Below are 18034 nucleotides of genomic sequence, written 5' to 3'. Positions count from 1 at the left end.
ATGCTCTCCATGCCGACTCAGACTCAGGCAGCAGAGGCTGGTGACGACCAGGGATCCTGGAGCCCGGCCACTCACCTTCAGTCCTACCTCCTCTACTCACTAGAGGCAGCTTCCCTCATCTGGCCTCAGCTTCCCCACCTGCAGAAAGGAGGATACTATTTCACACGTAGGTTGTCAGGGTAAGTCATTTAGTCCTTACACGTGTCAAAGAGGATGTGTGTGGCCACCGACTCTCACTGAATACAGTGACACAGTCCATTCAAGTCACCACAGAAGTCACAAAAATAAGCATGATTTCTTTTTTTAAAAAAAGGATTACACAGGGGCTTAAAATTCTAAGATCTTAAAAACTTTTCAATCCAAAGAATACAGCCCTTTGAAACTACAGGAAGACACTAGGAATATAAATTTGCACAATCATTATATCTTTTATTTACATATAGAAATTAGTAAAACTTAAAACAAAACCAAATGCGACTTGTACAGAAATCCTTTAATTTTCTTTATTTTCACACATTAAAAAATGAAACACACTATACAAATGGTTTTCATAGCAGGTTACATGTGGGTCCACTCAGACTTGCTCTCAAAGTGCTGCCAACGTGACAAGTGCTGCCAAGACGACAGCTGCGAATCGGGGAGCCCATGTATTGACGTAGATGCGGTAGCATGCAGCCCTCGGCATGGAGGGTCAGTCCCCGCTGTTCTTAAATTAGGGTAAATGGCGTTGGTGTCCGTATTTACAGACTTGAAATGTATCAATCCTGAGCAGTTCCGATGTAAATCCGAGACCAGCTGATGGGAGTCTTGGTCTCAGTTTTAAAAAGGGAGGTCCAATGGCGGCAGGCTGGCTGCTATGAACTTGAGTTGTTTTCATTCTTTCCAACATGAACTATTTGCTGCGGGTCACACAGTCAGACCCTTCCAGAAGGGTTAAGCCAAGTAACTGTAGGTGTCCTTTTCACCATCCACTCGCTCCAAATATTCTTTCTCAATTAGAATGTCAATGCATTTCTGGGTGTTATTTTTAAAAAGGAAGAGGTAGTGAAAGAGAAGAAAAACACAAATTATCATCAGAACAGAGAGAGGCTGCCCCCACCACAAATCTCCCGATTCGGAGCTCAGTGGGGAGCAGTGTCCCCCGCCCCAGATCTGTTAGCATAGAGTTTTACTTCCTGGCAGCTAAGCCTTCCTGCATGGAGCTCCCTGACACTTGCTGAGGGTGACTCCTTGCTGAGGTGACACTTGCTGAGGGTGAGTCCCTCCTGCACCCGCCCTAGGAACTGGAGTCAGGTGCTTCGGCAGCCCCGTGGGCCAGTCTCCCTTTCTACCACCAAAGTCTGCCTGCCTCTGCGGCAGGACTCAGTCTCACAAGAAGAGGCCATGAACAGGGAACAGGGGACTGTGGGGAACTCCCTGAACAGCCATGAACAAACTGGTACCTGTGCCAAATGTAACCCAGGAGGGACACTGGGCCTCCTGCCTGTTGGGGTAGTCACCTGTCAATGCCACCCCTGAGGCTCTCCACTGGCTGTGACTTACCCAAGTGGTTTAGGAAAAGGAAAGTCCTGCTTAGTTGCCATTTTAAACAAACCCAATCAGAAATAAGCAAAATGTCAATTATCAGTAGGCTACATAAAGGAAGGTGTGTTCCCATAACAGAACACCCATAAGAGCAACAAAAACGACCCAGTGCTTCTCGATACTGCAATGCGATGAACCTCCCGAAGATACTGCTGAGGAAATTCTTACCAGGCACGGGAGTGTGTGCTCTAGAATCTGTTTATGTATCACGCAAAAGCAGGCAAAACTGTTTTATGGTGTCAGAAGACATGACAGTGATTTTCTATGGGACACAGGTGCTGGCTGGGGTGGGTGGGCTTCCGGGATGCGGGGCATGTTTCAATTCTTACCTGGGTGCTGATCACACAGTGTATTGACTGTGAAAGTCATCAAGCTGGTGCTTCACCGTCTGTGCACTTCTTTGTATGTGTGTTTTAACAGAGTTAAACTGAAGCCGACTTTCTTTTATAGAAATCTACTACATACAAAGAAGCCAGCTCCCTCCTTCTTCATGCTACAGCAATCAATCCACTTTTTGCTACATCTTTTATCTTCTAAATTAAGAAAGGAATGTGACTGCTATGTAAGTCCGGTACCTTGATCACAGGGACTCGAGGTTTGAACCTGGAGGACAGCTGAGTGAGGACCTCGCCAAGTAACTGCTGGTGTTTCAGAACCTTCCTCATCTTCATGATTCTCACGATGGCCGCCTATGCAACAAGATAAGGAAAAAGAAGTGCACTTAGAGCTGTAACAACGTTGTATTGATAGTTAAGGACAAGCTGCACAGAGGCTGCCGACGCCTATGCACAGGATCACAATTTCCTAACAGGCAACAAACATCCTGCAGGTGAGACGGGAGAGGGAACCAATTCTACCTGCCTATGTTTCAACTCTAACGTGGCAAACATTACAATGTTTGGGTCTTTTGAGCCATTTTACCTCAATAATTTAACTCAACCATAAAGCATTAAAAAAAGGAGACAAAATTAAATCTTCAAGGCCACGGAAGCTGCCCATCCTCCCCACTGAAGAACTCTCCTTCCCCCTCATTTCAGCCGAACCTGCCACAATGTTTGCTTTCCAACATTTAGAGCAAGAGGACTGCCCTGTTTTGCCTGGTGACATAAAGGACTAATTCAGATAACAAGGCCCTGGCTCTCGGCCTTGCCACCTTCTGCCATCACAGACCCATTCATCTGGCAATCACTCCTTCGTCACCCCCGCCTACCCCCCACGGCCCATCCTTGCGAGCCATCCCTGCGTGAGGGACAGCACACCCGGCACAGGCATACAGATAAGTCACCTGGATCAGTAGTTTGCGGTCTTCCTCAATATTTTTGTGTGTGGTTTCTTGTTCCTGCTTCTGTTCGGTTTTCATTGGCACATTGATGTTAACCCTTAATTTCTTACTATCAAGAAAAATGAGGAAACCGATCACTATTATATTAAAAGGTAGGCAATGAAGGCTGCTTTCTATTTTTCAACCTTTAAGAAGTGCCCTGCTTCCCTAGACAGAGAGGAGAATGTTGATTTCCATGAGCTCTCCGTGAAAATGTCCTCTACCCAGCACTGGGTAGAGTCCGATCATAGCCTAGTTTCCTACTCGGCCATTAACAGGGACATCCACATTACAGAAAATCCAGGTCCCTAATCTGCTCTCCCAAATTTTGTCAAGTGAGATAAAATCAAGCCACTTGGACATAAAGGTCCAAACTTTCTTGGTGAGCCATTTAAGGAGACTTATTTGCCAAAATAATAAAAAACCCAGAAGCTCAGAATTGGAGAAACATCAGGCTCGCTGAATGGAATCAAAGGCCTACCTCACACTCCCAGCCTAGTGCCTGTCGCTTCACACTGAGTCCCCGGTCTCCCTTGGTTTGTAACAATACTGAGATCCACGCTAGGGCTCCCGGGGGACGTGTCTATGGTCAAGGGCCATCTACTTATTAGATTTTTCTTACTTTTTATAACCAAGATATAATTTTATTAAGGTATCTGGCTTCAATTCCACCTCATCAACATTTGCATTTTCATCTTCCAAGACCTGTAAGAAAACAATTGTTACTCTACAATCTCAGGAAAAGGATTCTTCTAGCGTAAGATAAAAAGGGCGCAAACCTACCAATAGCTTCGACTTTAATAAAATCTGTAAAACTTGCGCCAAAATGTCCTGCAATTAAAGAGAAAAAGAGGAAGTTAAAGGGAAAATGCATTTTTCTTTGCAATAACCACCACAGGCAACCTCACAGTCCATTTTCCATTAAAAAAAAAAAAAAAATCACCCAAAAAGAAGAATATGCTGGAAGGAAAAAAAAGTTGGTACTTCTTAGAAGTTCACTAAATTTACTGCTTCCTTCCACCCTGACTTCTAGAAGTGAAATCAACCCCTTTCTGCCCTTGACCACACAATAATAGAAATGAACAATTCTGTTATACTTAAATCAGGCTGAGTAACCCTTATCTGAAATGCCTGGGACTAGAAGTATTTGGATTTCGGAACACTGCACTGGATTTACGGATTCAGCAGCCCTGATTGGAAAATCCGAAATTTCAACTGCGCCATGAGCATTTTTTTTTTTTTGAGCATCATGTTGGTGCTCAAAAATGTTTGGATTGTGGAGCATTCTGGAATCTGGATTTTTGGATTAGGGATGTTGAACCCGTATTGGAAACCATGCACAATGAAATCTTCAGGAACTCTTCACTTCCTAAGTGCCTGACAGCTCATCTTGGACACTGATCATCACAAAAGAAATATTAAAGAGCTGCCCAGCAAGACTGAAAATAATGTCCTGCTCATGAGAACGGTGGGGCTCAGTGGCAGGCGACCTTGTCAACTTGCCTTTGATGCACTCAAGCACGTTGTGTGGCCTCTCATCTGTGAATGGTGGGTGTGGTCAACGCTTCCCAGCCCTCCTTCAGCCTCACAGCTTTATGATCCCATGAAATCCAAGGGACCAGCCTGAGGGCACTCACAGAGTCACACGGACTCTTACAACCCACGGGCAGTGGAGTCCTGTCGTCATAATGGGTACCCATTCTGGTTTGAGGATACGTGGTGAAAGCTGTCAAAGCGAGAGGCCTCTCTCTAGTCTAGTAACTGACCCAGAACTGCCAGCAGCCATTCGAATACTGCCCGCTGCATCTAGAGCAGGGTGCGGGGGTGCCCACTTCCTGAGCCAGGTCTGATTGGACAGCATCTACTGTGGGCAGAAAGGAGAGAGCAGCGGCAGCCCCCTGAGGGAGTTCTAACACTGAGAACCACTCAGGAGACTGGCCTAAAATCCTGATCAGAAGCAGCCAAGCAAAGACCTGACAGTCATACCTGTCAGCCCTGTCCTCGGGGACCCATCTGCACAGCCCTCCCCACAGTCTAGGGGGCAACCAGGCCTCCAACCTACAAAGGCACAAACTCATTTTGTTATTAGAATCTGAAGATATATTTAGGAGTAATTCGAAGAATGACTACAAAATAGTCATTCAAAATGACTTTCCTAACTCAGTCCATAAGGCCAGGATTAGCCAGACACGAAAACCAAACGAACATCTTGAGAAAACAATGGAGCAATATCCCTTATGAATATAAATGCAAAACTCGAGAAAATACCGGCAAGCTAAACCCAACAACATAGAAAAAGGATTATATACCATGACCAAGTGGGACTCACCCTAAGAACACCAGGGTAGTTCAACATCAGTGCAATACACCATATTAACAGACAAAAAAGCAGTTATTTTGACAGAGTAGAAAAAGCATTTTGACAAAATACAACACTCTTGCATGATACAAAATTCAATAAACTAAGAATAAAAGGGAACCTCTTTAGTCTGATAAAGGACATCTAGTAAAAACTCACAGCTAACACCATCACTCTTTAACATCACAGTTAAACAATAAAAGACTGGAAGCTTTCCCAATAAGGACAGTAACAAGACAAGGATGCTTGTTCTTACCACATCCATTCAACAGTGTACCACAAATTCTAGCCAGAAGAATCAGGCAAAAACAAAGACAAACAAAAAAGAAATAAAAGGCAGCCAAATAAGAAAAGGAAGAAGCAAAACTGCCTGTATTTATAGATGATATGTATGACAGTATATCAAAAAACTCTAAAGAATCCCCCCAAAAACTATTTGAGCTAATAAATTAGAGCTAATAAACATTTAGCAATGTTATAGGAAACACAATCAAAATACAATAATTAGTTGTACCTTTTTTTTTTTTTTTTTTGAGACAGAGTCTTGCTCTGTCACCCAGGCTGGAGTGCAGTGGCGCAATCAGGGCTCACTGCAAGCTGTGCCTCCCGGGTTCACACCATTCTCTCGCCTCAGCCTCCCGAGTAGCTGGGACTACAGGCACCTGCCACCACGCCCGGCTAATTTTGTTTTTGTATTTTCAGTACAGACTGGGTTTCACCGTGTTAGCCAGGATGGTCTCGATCTCCTGACCTCGTGATCCGCCCGCCTCGGGCTCCCAAAGTGCTGGGATTACAGACGTGAGCCACCGCACCCTGGGGTACTTAGTTGTACTTCTATACATTAGCAACGGGCAATCAGAAAGTGGAACAGGCTGGCATGGTGGCTCATGCCTGTGTAATCCCAGCACTTTGGGAGGCCAAGGTGAAAGTGTCACTTGAGCCCAGGAGTTCAAGACCAATCTGGGCAACACAGTGAAACATCATCTCTACAAAAAATACAAAAATTAGCTGAGCATGGTGGCAAGCACCTGTAGTGCCAGCTACTCAGGAGGCTGAGGAGAGAGGATCATTTGATACCGCAGTGAGCTATGACTGCACCATTGCACTCCAGCCTGAGCAAGAGACCCTGTCTCAAAAAAACAGAAAAAAGTGAAATTAAGAAAACAACTCTGCCAGGCACGGTGGCTCACGCCTATAATCCCAGCATTTTGGGAGGCCGAGGCAGGCAGATCACTTGAGGTCAGGAGTTCAAGACCAGCCTGGCCAACATGGTGAAACCCTATCTGTACTAAAAATACAAAAAATTAGCCAGGCATGGTGGCGCACACCTGTAATCCCAGCTACTTGGGAGGCTGAGGTGGGAGAATTGCGGGAACCCAGGAGGCGGAGGTTGCAGTGAGCCAAGATTGCACCACTGCACTCCAGCCTAGGAGACAGAGCAAGACTCCGTCTCAATTAAAAAACTAAAAACCAATTCCATTTATAATAGCATCAAAAAGAATAAACTAGGAATAAGTTGAAAGTAGTAGAAGATGCATACACTGAAAACCATGAGACACAGTTGAAAGAAAAGACAACCTAAATAGATGAAAAGACATCCCATGTTCATGGAGTGGGAGACTGAAAACACTGCTGAGATGGCAATACTCCCCAAAGCAATCTATAGATCCAGCGCAATCCTTATCAAAATCTCAACTGCACTTTTTGTAGAAATGGACAAGCTGATCTTGAAATTCATAAGGTAACATAAGGGATCCAGAATAGCCAATATAATCTTGGGGGAAAATAAAACAAAGTTAGGGGTCTCGATTTCAAGATTTACTGCAAAACAACAGTAATCCAGACAGTGTGATACTGGCATAGTAAAGATATACAGATCACTGGAAAAGAATTGAGAATCCAGAAATAAACCCATATATACCTATGGCCAACTGACTTTTGACAAGTTTGCCAGCACCAAACAATATGGAGAGAATAGTCCTTGGCCTCAGACTAGGCAATGATTCCTTAAAAATGACACCAAAACCACAAACAACATAAAGAAAAAATAGATAAAATAGGCTTCATCAAAATTAAAAATGTGTGTATAAAAGAAAGTCAGAAGACAACCCACAGAATGGGAAAAAACATTTGTAAATTACATATTTGATAAGGATCTAGTATACAGAATATGAAAAGAATTCTTACAACTCAACAACAAAGACAAATAACCCAACTGAAAAATGGGCAAAGAATTTGATCAAACATTTCTCCAAAGAAGATATACAAATGGCAATAAACACAAAAAAGTTTCTACACATCATTAGTTGTTAGAGAAATGCAAGTCAAAAACTGTAAGATACTACTTCACATCCACTGCGATGGCTGTAATTTTTTTTAAAAACGAAAATAACAGATGTTGGTGACGATATGGAGAAACTGAAAGTTTCATACACTGTTGGTGAGAATATGAAATGGCACAGCCACTATGGAACAGTCTGGCAGTGCCTCAAAAAATTCAGCTATTACATGACTCAGCAATTCTATACCTAGGTATATACCCAAGAAAATTGAAAACATGTATTCACAGCAGCATTGTTCATAATTGGAAACAACTTAAATGTACATCAACTGATGAACAAATAAAATGTGGTCCATCTATACATTGGATTATTCGACCACAAAAAGAAATGAAGTACCAACACATGCTAGAACATGGGCAAACCTTGCAAACAGTATACACTGAGGGAAAGAAGGCAGGCACAGAAAGTCATGTGTTATATGATTCCATTTATATGAAATGTCTGGAGTAGGCAAATTGTAGGCAAATTGATAGCAAATTAATGGTTGTCAGGGGCTGGGAGCTAGCGGGCAGTTACTGCTAATGGGTGCAGGTTTCTTTATGGGGTGATAAAACACTCTGGAATTGGATAATGGTGGTAGTTCTATAAGCTTGTGAATATACTAAAAACCACTTTGTACACTTTAAAATGACTTTTATGTTATGTCAAATTTTATTATCTGAAATATATCTCAATAAAAAATATGGCTAGCAGGAAAAATAATACTAAAGTGGAAATTTAAGCTTAGTAAGAAAAGCCTAACTGGTTAAATGAATGAGAGAAAAGCACGGATGAGGAGTATGTGTGCGTGTTACACCGAGTTTTATTTTTAAGAGACAGGGTCTCTGTCACCCACGCTGGAGTAGAGTGGCACGATCATAGCTCACTGCAGCCTCGACCTCCCAGGCTCAAGTGATCCTCCCGCCCCAGCCTCCCAAGAAGCTGGGACTACAGGCATGTGCCACCATGCCTGGCTCAACAATGAGTTTTAACATGAAGCTTTTTGTAGTGCGTATTAAAATCCTGGAATAAGGCCATATTCATATTCATGAGGCAAACATCTATTTCAAATTAAAGATGCCCATATCCTCTTCCTTATCTTTCCTAACAATATCCACGAGAACAAGGAAACGGCAAGCTGATAGAACAACGAGCCTGAGATGAGAATACCATTTTAATTTGAGTGCTGTCGGTCAGCTGCTGCACAGTGTAGGCATCTTCCGTGTTGTACTGAAGCAGGATAGCCATCTGGAATGTCGATGCCTTTGCGGCCCCCCACATAAAAGAAAAAGAAGGAAAATTTACATGCATGGGAACACCTCCCAAAATATACAGCCCAAGTTTGAAGAACTTATTTATGAAACAAATTCTTTAAACAAGTACAAAAAAAGCACAGATCTATTTAAAAGGGAATATAAAACGTGGCAATGCCACTACAATGCAACATTTTCCCAAAGTCATTCATTTTCCATGTTTACAAACATTAAAATAATTTGAGGGTTTTTTTTTAAAAAACGTATTGTCTATGTGGAAATATACTATAGATACGTCCCCACGCATTTATAGAGAAAATCACATATACACACACCTGGTATATATGGACATGTTAAGCATCAATCTCCAAATCTGTTTTTGGCACATGAGCTAAGGAATATTATCTTTTGGCACATTATTGATGTAAAACAACACAAATATCAAATTATATTTGGTTTTCTAATCCTAAGTACTTTACTATGAAAGTATGAAAAAAGTAAGTAAAATATGAAATGGCAAGTGTACTAAATTTCTATTTTTTTTTTTGAGACAAAGTCTTGCTCTGTCACCCAGGCTGGAGTGCAGTGGCACAATCTCGGCTCACTGCAACCTCCGCCTCCCAGGTTCAAGGGATTCTCCTGCCTTGGCCTCCAGAGTAGCTGGGGCTATAGGCGTGCGCCACCACACCCAGCTAATTTTTGTATTTTAGTGGAGATGGGGTTTCACCATGCTGGCCAGGCTGGTCTCGAACTCCTGACCTTGTGATCTGCCTGCCTTGGCCTCCCAAAGTGCTAGGATTACAGGCTGAGCCACTGCACCCGGCCCTAAAGTATCTTCTAAAAGACAGGCAGCACGTGTTGGTTCCTGATTGCTGAGTGTGTGCAAGCAAATGAACACCCCGAGGACTCCTTCCTTCTCTTCTCCCTCTTTTCTTGCATAATCGACAGCAACAAGTAACGACCCATGACTGTCAGTCACTGCTTGCCTCGGCAAGACCTTGGTCAATGGAAAGAGAAACAAAAAATGCCACATGCCTGTTTCAGGGCAGCCCACAGACAACAGTGCTTCCAGGGCCTTGAACAAAGATACAAGGGAACGAGTGTGTTGCTAATGTTTTCTATTGGGCCAGCTCTGGGCTGCCTTAACACGGCAGACACACCCTAGGCAAAGCCTCCGCCCTGTCAAAAACTGGACACTGAAATTCCAGGTACTGTAGTGGAACACATGGATTCTTCTATGTATATTTGGGGATAAATGAAACAAAATTTCAACTGTATAGTAAGAAACATTCAAGCTGATAAAGACCTCTGGAGCCAGCATAATACTATGCATTTTAACAATTTTAAGTCACAGTAGATTTACGAAAAGTTTAAATTAATGAGCAGCTTGAGTCTGCAGAACAACCCATTCTGGAGTTTCTTAATACTTAAACACAGACTTGGAATTCTTCTTAGAAACTCACTGGTGAAACCTTCTCAGAGACTAAAATATGCCATTACTTGTGAAGCCCACTCAGTACAAAAGTGGAAGTAGAAAGAGCTTGGACTTTTTTTTCTTTTTACTTTAAAACATATCTAGAGATGGGGTCTTGCTATGTTGTCCAGGCTTGTCTCAAACTCCTAGCCTCAAGTGATTCTCTGGTCTCAGCCTCCCAAAGCGTTAGGATTACAAGCGTGAGCCACCACACCAGCCAAGCCTAGACTTTAAGAGAAAAGACTTTAACTGAAATTTTGGCTCAGCTACATATAAGCTAGGATTCAGAGAAATTCACTTAAATTAACCCAAGCCTCAGTTTTCTCCTCTACAAAATGGAAATATTCTTAGTTACATAGTTATAAATTAGGTTGTACTCAATATTGTTGCCAGCACTGAGTGTTATTAATGTGAAAGTGCTCTGTGTAAGGTGGAGAGCTGATATAATGAAATGCATGCAACTCCAGCTTTTGAAGTCACTACCTGAACAGCTGATGTGTGTCAGGCAGGAGCGGTGCCAAACACTTACTAAATACATTATTTAATTTTCACATCAATTCCCAACTATAAGTACTAACACTCCCATTAATGGAGGAGAAAACTGAGGCTCACAATCATTAAATAACTTGCTCCCCAGCCAGAAAGAATTGGAATTTGGTTCATCTGATTCTTACAACTCCATGCTTTAAACCTGCCACTATTTCACCAGAAGCTGAATTCTAGATTCTGCTGCTGAGTCAGCTGATAATGATTTCCATAATTTGCCTTATGTTCATTTAGAATAGAAAAATTTTAAGATAAAAATGTGATCTTACCTGCAAAGTATATCTGTTTTTGAAGCAGTTAGTTACCAATTCTCCTTTAGACAACTGATATAACCACGTCAATTTTCGGCCACTGTGGCGGCTGGCGTAGAAAGCTGTGAATCGCTGATAACTACGTTCCAACTAGATAAAAGGACAGCATTATATGGAATACAGATCTCACCACATCCTACAGGCAGCGTTTCTAAGTAAAGCACACTGTTCCAAGCTTACAGTACAAAGTCAGTGCTTACATAAAAGTAAAATACAAACGCCAGGTGTCTGCCTCTCTTGTAAAGCACTTTAAGCACTGGAAGGTGCAATCTTAAAAAAGGTTTGTACTTCAAGACCAGCAGGTCCATCGAGGTGTTCACTACACAACTAATTAGGTTCTGCTTTACAAGATAAGGAAACATGTCTGTAGAGCTGGGACAGACAGCCCACCTTTAGACATCCAGACCTGCCCCACTGCACAGGGCTCTTCCCTGAGTGTTGCCCCCACGGCTCACCGTGATGCAGCCAGCCAGCAGGAAGGCCATCTGCAGGCCTGTCCCCTTCCACAGTGAAGGCTGCCCTGCCCCACCCTCCACTTAGCACTAATGGGACGGCAGACAAACCCATCCTTACCTCTGACGGCAAGGCAAACGTACAAGACTGCTGGAAGGGCCAGGACCCGGAGCTCAGCACTTGAATGCTGAAATCCACTGTGGGACGGAAGAGAGGGGAGAGTGAACATTCTGGAATACATTAATTAGTTTATAAATTGAAAAATTCAGTCATTTCAGATGAATGTGGATTGCTCTTTATTAAAAAGCACATTAAATAAAAATCCTGCTTGAATATAAAATTAAGAATTGAACATTTTATTCAATTAAAATTAGCAAAAAGTGCAAGAGCCAGATACTCTTGTCTTCCAAAGAGTGAGAGTCTTCATTTTGCTTCCACCTCGGAATTCTGCTGTCACACGCCTGCCCTGCTTCCCTTGCTTTCCTTTTCTGTCCTGAATCACTCAGTCCACCCAAGCCACGCCTGTGCTTGCCAGGCCCGGCATCATGACAGCCCCAGACTCATGCAAACTCACAAGCAGGAGAAAACCGCTAACTTCATTAGAGTGTACGTTTCACTTATTACTGGGAAACGACACACATGGTCTATGAATTATAACAGTAATTTCATCTTCACAGATAGTTAAAAAGCCCACTGGCAAAACTGTCCAGTTTTACAATAGAATTGTCATTCTGATTTGGGAAAAATAAAATTCTCCATTTTTCATTTAAAAAGACAAAGATGATCAAAAGATGATGTAAGCATAAATCTGCCATCCTACTACTATGCAAGGCCCTAAAATACCAGCCCAGCTGCCTCTCCTGGAGAACTGAATCACCTGCACCTGCCTGTACTGACCCCTAATCCCAGTCTGAAGCCACAGGTCTTTAGCTTGACTGTTACCTATGCAGGCCAAGTGAACATTAAAATGAATGCTAGAATGGATCCAAGCTAAGGTTTACAAGACAAAACCACGCCTGTGAGTCCCTCCCCAGATCCCAACAGGTGGTGACCTTGCCCCAGTAGAGCTGACACCACTTCAAGGGTTGTCATCTCCTAATGTCACACGGGAGTCAGGGGAGGAGGGCTGGGTATTTGGGAGGAATCTCCCGCTTCTTAGTTCTTGAATTTCTGACAAAGCCCCTCCCATCTTCACCTAATATTTTGTCATTTCTTCATTTGCTACAGAGAACTCTGCCTGTAAACACAACATAGAGACACACGGATACTCACAGTCTAGGGGTTCTGAGTTTGTCAAGTGCTTTTTGAATTGCTCGTTCAGATCTTTGCTCACGCCAATGTCTTGAAACATGCGCTGAAGTTTAGATGTGTACTCGAACCCACAAGCTTGCTGAGAAGAACCCAGATGACTGTCTTATTAATTTGTACAAAAATATAAAGGTATACAAGGGAATCTCAGAGAAATCAGAGTATACAATATATACTTAATTATATTGAACTACTAGCAAAGCTAGTAACATTTTGCTATATTTTACAGTACAAATATGCATGGATTAATATTAATACACTGTCAAAAAACCCCACAACTCTATGTTGCACAGTGAAGTGTTCACACACACAATTCATACACAGTTCGTGAGCATCTAAGAGCAAGGTGTCCTGACACTGGTAGAATACAATGATGAAATAATCTGTCTCTATCTCTTACCAGAAGCTGAACTGTGTGCCCCCAAAATCCCTATGTTGAAGCCCAAATCTCCAATGTGATGCTGTGTGGAGGTATGCGGTCTTGAGCATGGGGCCTCACAATGGGATTGGTGTGCTTGTAAGAGATGCACAAGAGCTCTGCACTCTCTCTGACACGTGAGGCACTGCAAGAAGGTGGCTGCCTACAAAGCAGGAAGAGGGCCCGCACCAGGAACCGAATCAGCTGGCACCCTGATCTCGGACTTGCAGCCTCCAGAATTGTGAGAAACTATTTCTGTTGTTTAAGCTACCTGGTCTATGGTATTCTGTCATGGCAGCCCACGCTGACAAAGATACCTGCATAATTTCGGGTCAAAGTAAAATATGCTCCAAGTCAGATAAGAGCACTCGACAGTGCCGACACACAGGCACGCAAAGGAGGTGGCAGAGGAAGAGCTGCGTGACAGCAAAGTAACCAAGCCCACAGCAAACAAAACCTCCACTCAGCTCCAGGCCAGCACAGTGTGAAAGTGTGAATGTACTGCAAGGCTAAAGGTGTGGGAGGCAGGAGAGGCCCCACAGATGGTGAGCTGAGCCCAGCCAGGCCTGGGTAGGATGGAAGCCCCACAGTGGGGTGGGGAAGGGGTTGGGAAGGCACCGGGGCCCAACGAGAGTAGAGTGATAGTTGTGGGAGACTTTCAGAAGAGCAGTGGCGGAGCTTCTTGTACAAACCACTGCACAAACTCCTCTGCCTGCCTCATAACCTGGAGAGACTAAGAGCTTTTTTATTTTTTTCTGAGACAGAGTCTCGCTCTGTTGCCCAGGCTGGAGTGCAGTGGCGCGATCTCGGCTCACCGCAACCTCTGCCTCCCGGGTTCATGCCATTCTCCTGCCTCAGCCTCCCAAGTAGCTGGGACTACAGATGCCCACCACTATGCCCGGCTAACGTTTTGTATTTTTAGCAGAGATGGGGTTTCTCCGTATTAGCCAGGATGGTCTCGATCTCCTGACCTCATGATCTGCCCGCCTCGGCCTCCCAAAGTGCTGGGATTACAGGCGTGAGCCACCGCGCTCGGCCATAGAGCTGTTTTAATAATGACTCAGAAGCTGGGATTTTTCAGGAAAAGATGAAACTCACCTTTAACTTGGAGATCATGCTGGCTTCGGCATCGTCACTTGCACTGTTCTGGTGGACGAGCCTCTTGGCGAGCATCTTCGCATAGAACTTCTGAAATACGTCTTTGTCTTCTATGTACTTGAAGACAACCATCTGGCAAAGCCACCGAGACAACACACTTAACCAGCACACACACAAGCCGACAGTGCAGAGCCGACTGTCACCGGCCACAAGCCAGGAGCCAAGATGTGCCTTTGGCTTTGGGCAGGTCTGTACGCCAACGTTTATGATGGCAAAATCTCCACTCCAGAGTCTTGAAAGTTTTGTGAATCCCTTAATTCAGTGAGTTGGACTGACTGAGTATTAATGAGAAAAGTATGAATGCTAAAAGTAGTAACTCAATTTAGGAAGTAAAACCAGAGATTCAAAATAAAATCAATGATTATTACTTTTCACATTTCAGAGGCCCTCTATAAATAACATTACAAACAGCTTGTGAAATACACAGCTACTGGAAATGGGTATGCTCATGAAGCACTTACCACTTGATTGAGTGTGTCTTCTAGTTCTGCCTCCTCTGGGTTCTTGGAACTGAAAATTTTAAAAAGATACCATGTTTTAAAACATCAGTACGTTTAAACAAGCACCACTTAGCCAGAATGCAGCTTCAAGCATTCAAAAGATCAATTCTCATCAGATTAGTGCAGAGGAAGAGGGAAGGTTGACTTTCCTTACCTACAGCAAATTGGCAATCTCATACTGTAACCTCAACACTGAAGAACACATTATGAAGTAGTCACTTAGAACATCCAAGGTGAAAACCAACAGGAGATATTTATAAAACATTTCCAAAAACATTCTGAAGAAGTTTGCCTTTAAGATAATCCACTTAAACTTCAGTAAAGGAAATTCGCTTCACCAATTGCTTTCTAGTCTGCTGTAATTTAACTTTGGAGAAATAAAAAGGCACATAGATTCCCTTTCATGGCCCAGTCATTAAAGATGATGAAGGGGTTTCAATTCCTACTAAACTGCTGCCCTCTGTAGTTGTATGTACAAGAGATGATTGTCCTTTAACAACTGATTCATTCTATGAACAAACAATAATTCAAAGGTGAATTAAAGGTGGATGAATTTTTGTACAGGTCTTTTCTACAAGACTGCTTTATAAACAAGACCCCCTAATTCATATAAAATGAATCAGCCACCACAGAAATCTCTGAAGAGGTGTCTCCAACTTTAGAACAGTTGGTTCAGAAAACCCAACCCTATTCTTGGCACTCTTGGGTCAGGGGTGTTCCTCTTCCCTTGGAGCAGTTTAACTTAGTGCCTCCCTGACTCCACTCGCCCAACACACGCTCATTAAAGAGGTGCTGTGGAAATGTCTCTGCCATTCTGTCTGCATCAGTGGCCTTAACTAGTATCAGTAGACTTGACGAGGGACATTTATGAAAAGACAAAGGATAGAAAGGACACTAAGGCCAGGTGTGGTGGCTCACACCTGTAATCCCAGCACTTTGGGAGGCTGAGGCGGGTGGATCACTTGAGGTCAGGAGTTCGAGACGAGCCTGGCCAACATGGTGAAACCCTGTCTCTACTAAAAAAAAAAAAAAAAAAAATTAGCCGGGTGTGGTGGCACGCCTGTAGTCCCAGCTGCTCAGGAGGCTAAGGCATGAGAATCGCTTCAACTCAGGAGGCAGAGGTTGCAGTGAGCTGAGATTGTGCCACTGCACTCCAGCATGGGCAACAGAGTAAGACTAAGTCTCAAAAAAAAAGGACGCTAAGTGTTCTGTCAAACAAACTGAATGAAGACCCAGTGGAGTATCTCCATAGTCATAATACGCAGCCCCCTAAAATGAAACCAAGTCATCAGAGGCCTTCCAATTTAAAGTCCCCTCTCATTTCTGGAGAGGATCTGATCACAATTGTTAAATTACACATTAAACCAGGAATAAATACTCCTGTTTACTGCAATAAACAGGAAAAAAAAATCAAACACTCAGAGTTTCTCACTGGCCTTGGGTGAACTGCATTAAGAGAAAGCTATTGACCTTCATCAAATGTTTTCCCATCATTTACCAAAAAGGTCACATAGTTGGTACATGGTTCTCTGTTAATGTAGTAAATTACATCAGACTTGGTACTGCTGGGTTATCCTTAGGTTCCTAGAAAGCTATACTATGTTTTGAAGAATTATTATTTAGTTCACTGGGAAATCTGGCTTGTTAATATTTTACTTAAGATTTCTACAACTCTATTCTCAAGTGACACTTGTTTGTAGTCTTTTCATTCTGGTATGTGGGTATTTCTCGGTCTTTTTTGTATCGGGGTTATGCTAGCCTTCAAGAGCTGTTTAAAATATAATTTATTAATATCAAAACCAGTATAATTTTGGTGTGTGGAAAACTATTACAACAGAAAGCCAGAAGGAGATGAGCTTCCTTCATTAAAATCTTTAAAACTTATTGTTGTGATTTCTGAAATAGAGCATTTCTAAACTGAAGGAAACTTAAAGTGAAAGAGAAGCTGAGAAAAACCACAACACACAAACAAAAAACTCAATGAGAACTTCAAAAAACACACGCAGAGGAGAAAGCTATATATTATATTGCTTCCAGATCTTAATACACATAAATTGATTAGAAAACATATCAATTGAGAAATAAGACTCAAAAGTAAAGAATATGAAACAGCAACAAAAACTCATCTAACAAAAATAAATTTAAAACTACACAGAATAACAAAGGTAATCTACGGCCATACCACTCTGAACTGGACGTGCCCGATCTTGTCTGATCTCAGAAGCGAACAGGGTGGGGCCTGGTTAGTGCTTGGATGGAGAATAACCAAAGTCCCACAATACATTGAGACATTTCTGTTTGAAAAACAGCCAGTGGGAGGGAATGCAGATTTTCAACGGGAAAGACGATTATGTTTAAGCATTTTCTCATAAGGTACAAAAATTCCAATTTAATGTATGTAAAATGTAATGTAGGTTTTAATTCCTCATATAAAAGCTGAGATTTTAAACAGGCATACTAAGAAAACATAGGGTCATTTAATACCTTTTCTTCAACAAGGAGTCACAGTATCGAGCCAGCAACTCAGGGGATTTACTGGATGATTGGGCCATCTTGGTAACCGCGTTGTTGTTTATGAAGCGACCACAAGCCTGCGTTACACGGAATATAGTTAGAGACAAACGCCCCATCCATATACACTACAGGCAAGTCACAACCCTCACACACCTACCTTATCAAGAGCAGCCACAAAGCCAGCGTCGTTGTTGAATGCAGACATTACCAGGGCATTGTATTTTTTATGAACATCAAGCACTGTCTGTACATACATTTTGGGGTCCTTAAATGGGGGCAGAAATAGAAACAAAAGTTGGTTATTGGGGATTAAATTGTGTATTAAGGTATACAATGCATGTACTAGCATACAAAATATTCTAAAAGCTATTGATACCTTTTCAAAGTTAAGAGATAAGATCAAGAAATACTTTTGGTACCATCATTGAAACATAGGACATTTTGTTTATATATATAAAAGAAAAAACAATCTATTCTCCACACTCAAAACTAAATATTGATTCCGAGCTTGCAT

At 42.5% G+C, this 18034-nt stretch overlaps 1 protein-coding gene across 5 annotated transcripts in view; it reads right to left on the bottom strand.

Annotated features, from left to right (window-relative positions):
• Nucleotides 1-478: 478 nt before the first annotated feature.
• The window catches only part of CUL1 (cullin 1), a 102605-nt gene continuing 85049 nt past the window's right edge, over nucleotides 479-18034 (bottom strand). For all 5 annotated transcript variants that reach the window (XM_055392319.1, XM_031012860.3, XM_031012862.2 and 2 more), the window contains exons 10-22: nucleotides 17678-17785; nucleotides 17491-17597; nucleotides 14968-15016; nucleotides 14447-14578; nucleotides 12895-13012; nucleotides 11743-11819; nucleotides 11128-11259; nucleotides 8756-8848; nucleotides 3689-3736; nucleotides 3528-3610; nucleotides 2870-2975; nucleotides 2160-2273; nucleotides 479-1014 (exon numbers count right to left, since the gene is read on the bottom strand). In XM_055392319.1, the coding sequence (XP_055248294.1) occupies nucleotides 934-1014; nucleotides 2160-2273; nucleotides 2870-2975; nucleotides 3528-3610; nucleotides 3689-3736; nucleotides 8756-8848; nucleotides 11128-11259; nucleotides 11743-11819; nucleotides 12895-13012; nucleotides 14447-14578; nucleotides 14968-15016; nucleotides 17491-17597; nucleotides 17678-17785 (1248 nt within the window). In that variant the 3' untranslated portion in view covers nucleotides 479-933. The remainder of the gene's footprint in view (nucleotides 1015-2159; nucleotides 2274-2869; nucleotides 2976-3527; nucleotides 3611-3688; nucleotides 3737-8755; nucleotides 8849-11127; nucleotides 11260-11742; nucleotides 11820-12894; nucleotides 13013-14446; nucleotides 14579-14967; nucleotides 15017-17490; nucleotides 17598-17677; nucleotides 17786-18034) is intronic.

This window comes from Gorilla gorilla, chromosome 6, assembly GCF_029281585.2.
Source record: "Gorilla gorilla gorilla isolate KB3781 chromosome 6, NHGRI_mGorGor1-v2.1_pri, whole genome shotgun sequence".
NCBI lineage: Eukaryota > Metazoa > Chordata > Mammalia > Primates > Hominidae > Gorilla > Gorilla gorilla.
This window is presented reverse-complemented; position numbering and strand designations above follow the sequence as displayed.